A 13,035-nucleotide genomic window follows, 5' to 3' on the forward strand; every position below is an offset into this window, starting at 1 on the left:
CCCTCAGGTATGGTGGAGTAGCTGTCTCATAGCCTGTGTTAAAGTAAGATCCAGCTTCTGTGCTTCAAATGGGACAGCGGTGTGGGTGTGTCATCTTGCCCTGTGCCTCAGGCAGCAGAATGTCTTGAAGTGGCCCTGCTCCTTGAAGACAGATGATGCATGTGATGCTGAAGCAGACTCTAGCTCAGGAAAGCTTATTCTACCAAAGAATAAAGGTGCCCCAGGATTCCTTGTTGATTTTACTGCAATAGACTGAGACCTCTCCTCTGAAACTTGTCACAATATGATTCCCATTTTGCATCTGTATTCCTGGACAGCTGAAAAAAGCAGACCTTGTTGGCATCCGTCTGTTTCAAGACACAATGGAAGAGTGCGCCATCAGGTGTAAAGTCATACCACTGGAGAATGACAATTCCTGTTGTAGCTATAGAGACCAATAAGGGATAGACATGTTTTATTGCAGCTGGGGCAGATGAAGGCGTCCAGATTTGCTGTTAGAGATGCACCATGGTGTTTCTTCTCTCTGTACTCCTCTCAGTAGTTATTCTGTAGTCAATGGTGTGGATAAACAACCTGTAGGGTTAATGTTGCCAACTTTCATGTCACAATTGGAGACATCTTTGTATCACAGAGTTGGTCTGTCAACAGGTTTGGTGTCTGAAGCCAGCTCCCCACAAAGCACATCCCTGGGTATCCTGCCATCTGCCGTTCTGTGTACATGACCAAGACAGCGTAGAGGTCGCTGACACAAAAGTGCAACCATGCTGGGAATGTGAGCTTGGGAGAGCTCTTTAGGAGTGTGGTGGGGTCTCCTTCTTTGGAGGTCTTTAAGCAGAGGCTTGACAACCATATGTCAGGAGTGCTCTGATGGTGTTTCCTGCTTGGCAGGGGGTTGGACTCGATGGCCATTGTGGTCTCTTCCAACTCTATGATTCTATGTCCTGCCATGTGATGCCCAAAATCTTCCTGACAGCACATATGCAGACCGCACTGAGGCGTCCTTCCTCTGAAAATACAGCTGGTTATAAGTTATAAGTAAGGTAGCACGGCATGAATCACCTCTCCACATTTCTTTGAACAGCACAGGCAGAGATTGCTCAGCAGAGAACACACCTTGGGGCATTCCGCTCCCCCTCCTCTTTTACCTTCCCTGAGCTCCGCCCCACAGCGCAGTCGGCTCTTGCGATTGGTTGGGACGACGCCGAGAGCCTATCCTCAGCTGACTCAATGGGAACCAGCTCTTGGGGGTTTTTTATTTCTTTATTTTTTGCAAGAGTTTTCAGTTTAGGAGGAAAAACCTGGAGAAATCAGGGCGCTGGAGCAGGGCCGACAAAAGGAGAAGAGAAGCGGTGGTAAGGTGCAGGAAGAAGAGGCGCAGAAAGAAGCGTGGATTAAAAGAGTTAAAAGAAGACAAGGAGTTAAACGAAGAGGCGAAAAGGAGAAGGAAGAGGAGGGTCTGACGAGCAAGGCTGCAACTGCTGTAGCAGGGACCACGTTTCCTGCGCTTTTGGAGATAAGCGCAAAAAGAGGGAGTCTTTTGTGGAAAGTGGCAGCCCAGGAGCAACCCCAGGAGTTAAGGGGGCTGCTGGGTCTGGGGTTCCCCCCGCCCCGAGCTGCAACATCTCCTTGGAGGCACGGATCGCCACCAGCTGGCGTTGTTCGTGGCTGGGTGGGCAAAGAACTCATTTGCAAATTGACCGCCCTGCTGGTTTGCCCGAACACTTTTTTGCAAGGTATTTTTTTAATAAAGGAGTTTTGGTAGGCAAGAAAACGCGTCGAAGAACTCGTCGAAGATGAGACAAGATGTCTGACAAAATGTCTAGCTTTCTGTACATCGGGGATATCGTCTCCCTCTACGCCGAGGGCGCGGTGAACGGCTTCATCAGCACTCTGGGGTAAGGATTGTGTGAATGGGAGGATCCCGCCTCGGCGGAGGGCTGCGGGTGCGCGCTCCTTTGGTTACCAGCGCCTTGCTTTTAGAAGACCTTCCCTGTGCGCTTCTTGCAGTCCTTGTTTACTTTCGATTTCCTGGGGAGCTACCGCTGTTTAGCCTTCTTTGACTTTGAGAGAAAAAGGACACCAAAGTTGTAAGGCACCAGAAGCAACAGCTGGAGAGGAATGGGCAGCGGCCGCAACCCCAGCACTGAAGCTTAGGAAATCATTTTAAGAAGCCGGGTCTCTTAAACTTCGGGCAACTTCGCTGCGTGCAGCCGTAACCGCGCGCTGGCCCAGCTGAAAGTGAGGGCGGCGGCGATCTAGCCAAAAGAAACAGCAATTTTAAGACGCATTTGTATCCGTGGGAAAGGGGTTGCAGTGTAGTTTTGTCCACGTCTGCCCTGTTGAGTTCAGTGAGACTTACCTCTAAGTGAAGTGGGTTACATAGGATCGCAGCCTTAAGCAATGTGCTCAATTTTGCCAGGGATCAGTGAGATTAAAGCGCTTACCCTTGCACACCTGAGCCTATGAATTCTTGCCGGAAGTAAGCTTCGCTGCTTACTTCCCAGTAAACACGCACGAGACCGTCATTTCTTATTTTCCCGCTGCTGCTGCAGTACTGATGGCTAAGCTATTTACTTACTGTTGTAAGTAAATGCTGATAGCTTTTTTTGTTGCATTCCGTACATTACCTATTTGAATCTAATAATCTGCATTAGCTAGAATGTGCATTTGATTTTAAAACGTCATTTTCAGTTTGTTTATCCCACATTCACAGTGTTCATATGTGTACCCAAATAGCCCAGGAGAAGCACAAGTCTTCAGTATCATATGTGAAAATATATTTTGGTATCAAAGCAAAATAATAATAATAATAATAATAATAATAATTATTATTATTATTATTTAAAAAAATAAAAGTGTGGGGAGAAATTTGTCTCATTTTTTTTATAGGTTTTGAAAGATCTTATTTTAGCTGCTGCAAACTAAGGGAACTGCAGATTTTTCTTTGCATAGTCAGTTCACATGTGCATGATCACTGACCATAGCATTGTGATGACTTTGCTCCATGTGTATGTCTTCCCATGATAGGAGATACACTTTTTTCTTTTAAAATAACCCTCTGCTCAGTTCTTTAAACAATAAGCCATTTAAGCATGACCAGGAGCCTGTTCTCATGGATGTTAAAAGTTTATGGATGTGCAGTTTATTCACCCGAGTCAACTGAGGTGCCCATTTTCAAGCAGGGGGCTTATTGCGTAAACAGCACTTCCTGCTGAGGTTTCTGCTTTCATGCGATTACTAAAACAACAGCTCCTCTCTGCAATAGCTGCTTTCACGATAAGCTTTTCAATCAATCAGCCTGATAATAGTTACCATGGCATAAACCTGGTCCGTAAAAACAAAAAGATGGTCATTATGCCACTGTTGATGTAAAGAACTACTTCAAACTTTGTGGTATACTTCATAGGTATAGTGAACAGTGACTACCACAATTTATCCAAGGGAATGTGGGCTGAATAACTGTACTTGATTGAATATTATAGTTGACAAGCCTCCAGGTTTCCACAGTGCAAACTTGCATTGGTTTCCAGGTTTTATGTCACATTTCTGTTCTCATTTTTGTATCTGTATCTGAATAGGTTGATGCAGATAGTCTCCACAAACAGATGTTCCTGGCCTGCATCACTTGGAATTTCAAGGGGGCTATTGTTGAATGCTTCCCTGTACACACACAAAAAAGACTTTATTCACATATAAAACTAGATGTCAGGAAGGTTTATAACTTACCCTTTCCCCTAATGTGTTAGTTCTCTATAGGTTTGAATGGGGGAGCATTTAAAACTGATTTGCAGTCTGAATTTGTGCAGTCTAGGACAGACAAAAGGAAGTACTACTTCATAAAGCACATCATAGTTAAGCTATGAGGTACAGTATCACAAGATGTAGTGATGGTTGCCAGCTTGGAAACCTTTAAAATGAGATTAGGCAAGTTGATGGCATGTGATGCTTCCAGTGGCTACTCTTCATGAATACCAATTGCTGCGGAGCAGGAGACTGTTGTTGTGGTCCTGTCTGCTTGTGGGTTCTCCATAGGCATCTGGCTCGGCCCTGTGTGAAGACATTACTAGGAGAAAGAGTCTTTGGTCTGACTCAATATGGCTGTTGTTCAGTTTTATTGCATGATCTCAGTTAATGACTGCAGTGGCAGTAGCCGCCTAGAGTGGCTGGGGAAACTCAGCCAGATGGGCGGGGTATAAATAAATTATTATTATTATTATTATTATTATTATTATTATTATTATTATTATTTATTATTATTATTATAGTGGTGTAGTGGTTAAGAGCGGTACACCAGTGTAGTGTAGTGGTTAAGAGCGGTAGTCTCGTAATCTGGGGAACCGGGTTCGCATCTCCGCTCCTCCACATGCAGCTGCTGGGTGACCTTGGGCCAGTCACACTTCTTTGAAGTCTCTCAGCCCCACTCACCTCACAGAGTGTTTGTTGTGGGGGAGGAAGGGAAAGGAGAATGTTAGCCGCTTTGAGACTCCTTCGGGTAGTGATAAAGCGGGATATCAAATCCAAACTCTTCTTCTTCTTATTATTATTATTACAACTTAACCTACACTGTGTATTGTTACTGCTTCCTAGAGTTTTGTCTCCCAGTCACCAACTTTCAATTGATGGGGCAGGGGAAACTAGTCAGGCTGTAACCCTTATTGTGGGGAGTCTGAAATCAGTAATCTGAAAGTGATTGTGTCCCAAAATTAAACTAAAGATTGTCAGATTTATGCTTCTATCCATGTGTTGATTCTTTCTGCTAGAAATAATGTTCTGATGTTTTTAATGTTTGGTGTTTTATCACTTTATTATTATTAATAATAATATTCTGTTGGAAGCCGCCCAGAGTTGCTGGAGAAACCCAGCCAGATGAGCAGGGTATTATTATTATTATTATTATTATTATTATTATTATTATTATTATTACAGAGCAAACAGGTAAACAAGGAATGGTACATATATTGTCTCTACTTTCAATTCATATTCTTTTTCACAGTTCATTTATGTTTGGTGAGAGACATTTTTTGTCATAGACATCTTGCAGTTGGGGAAAACAGGAGTGGGGGAGAGAGATGGGGATGTTGTTCTTTCATTCTACATATTCTTAATGTAGGGGGGTTGTGTCAGCATCACATGGGTAGGTTTTCTGTTTGTATATTTATTTATTTTTATTGATATTGTGAGAGGTTAGCATTTCCAAGATTGGTTGGCTGTATTTAGTTGATTGCGGTGTGGCTTACTTGTGGAAGATATTTTATAGGGCTAGTTCTGGAGTTGCTTCTATTACTTGTTTTGTTATTTTGGGAATTTCCTGTGGCACTGATATCCAGAAGGATTGGACTTTGGGGCATTCCATATTGTTCTCTTCTTGATGAAGACTAAATACATTTAGACTTTGGGTACAATACAGCAAATTTAGGCTGCAAACTTATATGCACTGAACTGAGAGATCAGTGGAACTTACTTATCAGTAGATATGTAAAGGATTGTGTTAAAGCCCATTGATTTGAAACCAGTGGGTAGATAGCTTGATCATGCCTTATTGATTGGCACTCATTATTATAATTGTTAACTTCTTAAGCACCGCTCCGCTATGCTTGTCAAATTGTATGTTTGTTTAGCCTTTAAATTGTGATTTCAATGGGCCTGAAAACACTACTCGGGCACTTCATAAATGTGTTTGGTGATGGCTTTCTATCTTTACATAAGGGTATACAGTGGTACCTCAGGTTACATACGCTTCAGGTTACAGACTCCGCTAACCCAGAAATATTACCTCGGGTTAAGAACTTTGCTTCAGGATGAGAACAGAAATTGTGCTCCGGCGACGCGGCAGCAGCAGGAGGCCCCATTAGCTAAAGTGATGCTTTAGGTTAAGAACAGTTTCAGGTTAAGAACGGACCTCTGGAACGAATTAAGTACGTAGCCACAGGTACCACTGTAATGCAAGAGACACTCTTTTGAACACTTCTTTACTTGAAGGCTTTGTAGCATATGAAAGCTTCATGAGTGCAACTTTGATGATAAAGATATACTGTATAGCATATTCTCCCAACTCTAGAGAGAAAAAGAGGGATACTTCTAAAGTATATTAACAACCTTTTTCTTGCACTATGGAGAATAGGAGGCCGTTTTGCTTCCACACTTTACATATTTATGAAAGCTAAGAATTTGAGTGGCGTTTTTGTTCTTACAGGAGATCTGGTTGTACTTTATGAACCAGAGCTGCAGCCCAAGCAAACTGGGTTATTGGAAGGGTGCAGTTTGTGCCCATGTACATGTATTTACATTCATGTGCCCTATTTATAACGATGTGTTTGTCTCACTCAGAGATTTAACTACAGTGGTACCTCGGATTAAGTACTTAATTCGTTCTGGAGGTCCGTTCTTAACCTGAAACGGTTCTTAACCTGAAGCACTACTTTAGCTAATGGGACCTCCTGCTGCCGCCGTGCCACCGGAGCCCTGTTTCTGTTCTTATCCTGAAGCAAAGTTCTTAACCTGAAGCACTATTTCTGGGTTAGCGGAGTCTGTAACCTGAAGCGTATGTAACCTGAAGCGTATGTAACCCAAGGTACCACTGTACTTCTAGAGAATTAATTTTGTTGGCGAACACTTTTATTTGTTTTGAGAAGACATTCCTTATCTCTCCCAAATTCTGACACCATTTTTTTTTACCAGAGACTCCCGAAAAGAGGAACGGCATTTACATTGTTTGTGGTCCTACTGTAATTCTCTCTGAAAACCAATGGAAAGCTTTATAATAGTTTCCATGATGTGTATTAAATCCAAAGCAAACATACACGCTCATGAGGCAGTCAGTAGATGTGTCTCATGGATTGTCTGAATCATGAAAGGTTTGTTGATGTACTCTGGAACAAAGCAGCTCCATCCAGTTTGGTATGTGGTTTGCTTTTGAAATTCCAATTTATCTGTAATAAAACACATAGTAGTGGCTTTTATTCTCTGGACAGTTACGCTCCTTAAACCATGTGGGTTTTAATGGATTTAAACAGTATAAACTTGTGAAAAAATTCAGCCAAACTGAGAAATCTACTCTAAAGAAGACATGCACAAACAGTTCTGCAGCAGTTCTGCCTTTCATGGGATTTCTACACCATAATCATTTCTGGTGAATACTGTTTTACACCAGTTTTACAGTCATTTACAACAGTTTATAGATCTGCACTTCTCACTGTTCACTAGGGTCTACCTGTTCATTAAATACCGTAAGTTTAGATGTGTGGTGTAGGTGTGCCCTTATTCTAAATAAACTAAAAATCTTCAGTCATTTGTAAGAGCTGGATCTCAGACTGGTTGGTTAGAGCAAGATTGTGTGCATTATTTGCTGTTTTAGAAATATCTGATATTTGGTTAGAAAGCATATCAAATTTCTGCTCAAACGGAGCTAGAGCATTGGTTGCCAGATGTGAAATGTATTGGCATTATTTTCAGCTCTCCCACCCCACTACTTAACCATATCCCTGTCTGAACACTCTCTCAGAAACTGCTCCTTTTATTTTACCTTCCAAAGTACTGGCTCCACTCCCCCCCCCCACTAGCTCTCTGGTGGAGTTCTGAGGTACTACATCACCAGACTCTGGTCTGACTCTGCTGTCCATCACAGTCATCTGGGGTAGCTAAGGGGCCTGGATTGGGTTCCTATCTGGTAAAATGACCAGATCCAGAAGAACCATGGCCAGCCAGCTCTGCCCACCCCTATGTTCTGCTGTTTTGGGGCCCTTCACTAGCCATTGCCAGCCAGAACACTGTTGGAGGTAACTTTTCAGCCACCCTTGCTTTTCTTGGTTGCAGTGGAGGCCTCTTTTACCCAGCCAAGCGACCTCTCCTTTAGCTTGACCACCTCCAGCAGCAGTGGCCAAGGGGTACCAGAATTGTGGTGTACAGTGGTACCTCGGGTTAAGAACTTAATTCGTTCTGGAGGTCCGCTCTTAACCAGAAACTGTTCTTAACCTGAGGTACTACTTTAGCTAGTGAGGCCTCCCGCTGCCACTATACGATTTCTGTTCTCATCCTGAAGCAAAGTTCTTAACCCAAGGTATTATTTCTGGGTTAGCAGAGTCTGTAACCTGAAGTGTCTGTAACCCGAGGTACCACTGTATCTCCATGCCAAGAAAAAGTCACCTGATTTATTTCTCCATATCAGGTTGCTCTTTAAAAGGCACAGGATCAGAGACTGGGGCAGGATTGGAAACGCAGCTGAGTGGTAATGATGTGGGTTTCCTGGAAATTTTTGAAATGTTTTCCACAATTATTTCCTGCTGCCCAAAATTAATGGCTATTGATTCAGTGTGTTTATTTGATTTACATTTAAGCAACAAAACAAAGCACATACGTCATATTAATTCTACCTGCTGTGCAGAAACTCTGAAAAGTTTTTTCAATAGGAAAATGCTGTTGAGTGGAAATATGTGGAAAATATTAGTTTGTGTAGAAAGTAAATACAGATCAAATCCAGCACAGGCCTAATTGGAGTGGAGGTGGGGAGTGAGGATCTCTTTGAAGTTCAATCTTTTACACCAGAGATGGTACATACTGCAGGTTTTCCCCCAGCTTCGTCAGTTCAGAGCGTGTCTGTTTGTTTTTCAAATCTTTATATTTTCCCAAACAGATGCGTCCAGCTATGGGGTGGCATTGCAGGAGTGTCAGTCCGTCCCTTGCTCCGTGACCCAGTGCCCCTGCCGTGGGGCAAGCCGCGGTCATCGAGACAGTCCTCCACTGCCCTGGGGAGGCTGCCAGGGCTAATTACCCCCATATCAGCCCTGAATTATCGAAATGGCTGGAGTCCGATTGTGTGGGAGTCCGCCATTTCCCACCGCCGGAAACAGGAAGTCCATCAATTCAATACTTGAGCCATTGGGAGGGGAATACTTTGGATCCTGCTGATTCTTGGAAGCCTTGCCAGCAGAATGTCCCATTTTGTGTCCTAAAGCCAGCTTCTGCCAGTGGAAGCATCTCTGGGGGCAGATCTACACCCATAGAACAGTTTTCACAAGTAGTGGAGAGTCTCAGCAATGTGACTCTGTGCCCCACAGATGGGACTCCTCTTTTCCGACCAAGCCTGCAGATCTGGGGTTTAAGATTGTACTGCCTGTGTAGTTAAGTGTCATATTCAAACAAATTCAAAGCTTTGCTTGAAATTTATTTTTGCTGGAATACTTGTGAATATTTTAAGACACAACCAATCAATAGCATACACTTCCCTTACTTTATTTAGATTTTAAGAAGAAAATGAAAACACCGAAAAGGCTCCTCATACTAATTTTAGCATGCTTGAAGAGTTGTTCATATATTATGTGCTTCTTTGGGATCATCACCTGGGAAATAGTTCAGTCATTTATTTTAGATTTGAATAGAGATGGCCTGATTTGCAAGCAGAGCTATACCATGGGTTAGCTTTGCAGGGACAATCTTTTGTGAACCTTGGACTTGCACACGTTACCCTCTCTTCTTATCTAGCATGGCCATGAGGCGATCAGAAGCTTCTGTCTCCATTTTAGACCACCAAATTTGGGATTGTGCCTGAACCCTAAATTGTGGTTGATTTTATTCATGGCTGGTTGAAATATTATAGTTTCTTAAATATGGTTGTAGGTTGATTTATTTTCAACTAGCAAAGATTAACCAGTTTGTCAGGACTTGATGTTAAAAAATCTGTGATTAACCTAAAATGGAAGCAAAATGAACTTCTCCTTGTGGCTGTATCAGAGGACAAGGGACCCTAGAAGTCCCACTTTGCCTTGTCTTCTAATGCTAAACTATGGTTTAGCCAAGTGTAATAATTTCAGTTGCTCTGTTTGACTTGTATTGTAGTCATTAATAATGTTTGTAATTAATGTCATGAAACAATGTCTTTCTAAAAGTGGAAATTTTTCCATGCCATATCACTGCTGCCTAGTGGGGCGCAGCTCTCGATTAAGACTCACTTAGCAACCAAGTTCCTGGTTTTCATGGTAGCATAAGAAAACCAATGCTAAACAATGCATTTCTTCCTCTGGCAAAAGAAAGTGTTTGCGTAATAAGAACTACTGTACTTTTCCATGTATAAGACTATTTCTTTTCCTTTAAAAATCATGCTAAGAAGTGGGTGTTGGCTTATACATGGGGGCGCCTTATAGACAGAAAAGTATGGTATGTCACAGAAGATAGCTGAGTTGCTTTAGGGTATTGCTATTATGCAATAAAACTTGGAGAGGTGTTTTCAGCAGTCAGCATGGGGCGGGGTGGCTTTAGCTGCATGGAATAAATTGCTCAGCATGACTTGGGTTGTTGTTTTTTGAGTGCATGAACAAGAGGGGGATTGTGGTGCTCTCAAGGTGGCAGGCTGGCACTTCAAAGTAGTGTCACAGCCCCAGTAGGAGTTGAGCCCAAGTAGGAGTACACCCTGTAGGAACGAGAACAGCCCTGGGGCTTGCCCATGGACCTAATATTTGACATTAGTTATAGGTACATCAGCAGTGCCAGGAGCATTTCTGCTGCCACATGACATTACAGCGGTTGTAACCTGAGGCAATTTACTGATTTTTGCAATAAGTTTTATTTACAGCTTTCCCCTATATGCTAATTGGAAGTCATTATGCTAATTCACAAAACCACCTGTTAGATAATGCCTGGGCTGTTTCCAGTTTTCTGGGGGCCCTTGGGCACAGGACTCGGTTCCTGGGCCCTTTGGCCCCTCCCTTTCCTCCTCAAATCACATCCTTCCTTCTCAGCCCATCACCTTTAGACTCAAACAAATCTTAACCAACATGGCATCCCCAGTTTTCCGCGGTTCCTATCAGTAGCTGTTATCTGAAACATGCCTAACAGTATATGGATAATCCTTCTCCATTAAACTTATTCCATACATGGAGTCAGTGCTATTTTTCTAGAAAAAGAAGTGGGGCCCACCTGAGAGGGGCCAAAACTGAGTTCCAGTGAGTTCTGGCTGAAAACAGCCCTGCATGGAGCTGATGGAAAATTTGCATTTTAAAAGAACATGCTTTTAACATCAGCCTGACACATTAATGTAAGATGGGAAGCCTTTCCTGGCTTGAAGATAAATGGTGGGAGTTGCATTGAGTTGATTAAATACAGTATTTGTATTCTGCTTTTCTAACAGCAAATGCTGAGCTCAAAACAGCTCACAATAATCACAATAGCATTAAAAAACACACACATTGCAATCACTACAGTGGTACCTCCGGTTGTGGATGGGATCTGTTCCAGAGCTCCAGCTGGATCCTGAGGTTTCAGCAACCAGAGGTGCCTGTTCTGTGCATGCACGTGGCATGTAGAGCGCTTCTGTGCATGCATGAGCGGCGAAACCCGGAAAAATACTTCTGAGTTTGCTGCTTTCACAACCTGAAGTTTACATTACCTGAGGGTAACCGTAAGCTGAGGTTCTACTGTATAATATAAACCACAGAATATAAAGCAAACCACAAGAGCGAAACCACCAAAACAATGGCAGTGGCACAAGTACTCTCAGCTGCCACCTTGATGCCTTAAGTTTGACCATTTTTTTAATATGCCATTGATGGGCGAGAATGGCCCCAGATTGGAGACGATGGTGGGAGCAGAAGTGAGTGAGAACAGTAGGGAGGATGCAGCAGGCAGGAGGAAGATGGAGGAAAAAGGCACTTTTTGTGGGGACAGATGAGCAAAAGAGGTGGTTGCTGTGGTGTGGTATGTGTGTGTGTTGGGTGGGGGGGGGGAGAAATGACAGCAACCATGACCTACCTCGGATGCCAGCCGTGTTGTGCTTTCCATGATGAATGGGCTGGGGAATAAGAAGGTCCTGGAAGGGGCATTTGGGTCTCAGTATAAACCCAAACAAATTCTGCTTCTCTTTGGGAATAAGCTTTCCACAGTGTTGCCTCCTTTTTGCCTAAGTGAACCCATAGCATTGGCTGGCTTTCTGTGAGGTTTAAGCAGTGAATGAAGTGGGGGAAATGAGGATTTTCTCTGAACACAATGAAAGGAAACCTTATAATAAACTAACTGAAATACAAAGCTTTCCCAGCACATTACCTTCTAGCTCTTGTTTTCCATCCTGTTTCTGCATTCCAGGTCCCTTTGCAAGACTTGTACTGGGTACTAATTCCTTAAGAAACACTGAAAACGTTCATGTTAAGAGTTTGGCCTAGTGACAACTTACTTGTTCCACTGCCAGCCGTTCATGGCTTTGCTTTTTAGGCCAGAGAGATGAAGAACCAGTACCCGATGTCAGCTGGAAGCTGTTTGGGCTTTCTGCTCCCATCAGCTATTACACAGCCCAATCCCCACAACACACTTTTGAGCTGACATTATCCCTGAATACTCACTCTCTCCTTTGTATGGGTCCACTTACTGGGCAGTTGGTAGTTTAGTATTAGTCAGACCATATCATATCTTGCCTCTCAGCACTCCATTCTTCCTTGGTCAATTTTTGTTTTCACCTCTTCGGACTCACTCAAGAATAAAATATGGGTTTTGCTACGGGAAGCAGAGATAGCAAGGCTTAGCTCTTGCTGCTGCCCTTCATAATAATAATAATAATAATAATAATAATAATAATAATAATTTTATTTATATCTTGCCCTCCCCAGCTGAAGCCGGGTTCAGAGTGGCTAGCAACAGTAAAATAATACAGCATTCTAAAATCAATTCATTATAAAATCAGTTCAAATCAAATTCATGTGCTCTGCTCACTTCTGCATTTCCTTATATCTCGCACCAGGTACTCATGTTCACGCATAACTTCCACTTGAGTCCAGCGCAGTACCTTTTCTTCCTCTGCACTTCCTCCAACCTATGAGTCCTGGAGATGGAAGTTAATTGGGAACAGAGAAGTGGAAGAGGAAGAGGAAGACCCCCTAGAGAGTCTTCAATAATTTGCAGCCAGCAAATTGGGTTGGGTTGAAACTTGCAATAAAGTCTTCTCAATAAAGTTTTTTTAAAGTACTTTCACCCATCTGCAGATTGAAACCTTCCTCTTGCTCCTGGTAGCTGGCAGGCAAACATGGAGATTTCAGGTCAGCCCTGGAAGTTTGGCAA

General features: G+C 42.9%; 1 protein-coding gene across 5 annotated transcripts in view; it reads left to right on the forward strand.

Annotated features, from left to right (window-relative positions):
* Window positions 1-1,184: 1,184 nt before the first annotated feature.
* Window positions 1,185-13,035, forward strand: part of ITPR2 (inositol 1,4,5-trisphosphate receptor type 2) — a 313,187-nt gene continuing 301,336 nt past the window's right edge. For 4 of the 5 annotated variants that reach the window (XM_081927580.1, XM_081927582.1, XM_081927583.1 and 1 more), the window contains exon 1: window positions 1,185-1,895. In XM_081927580.1, the coding sequence (XP_081783706.1) occupies window positions 1,804-1,895 (92 nt within the window). In that variant the 5' untranslated portion in view covers window positions 1,185-1,803. The remainder of the gene's footprint in view (window positions 1,896-13,035) is intronic. The other variant, XM_081927585.1, reaches the window with a different exon arrangement.

The sequence above is a fragment of the Podarcis melisellensis genome, assembly GCF_964234715.1.
Source record: "Podarcis melisellensis genome assembly, chromosome: 10".
Classification (NCBI taxonomy): domain Eukaryota; kingdom Metazoa; phylum Chordata; class Lepidosauria; order Squamata; family Lacertidae; genus Podarcis; species Podarcis melisellensis.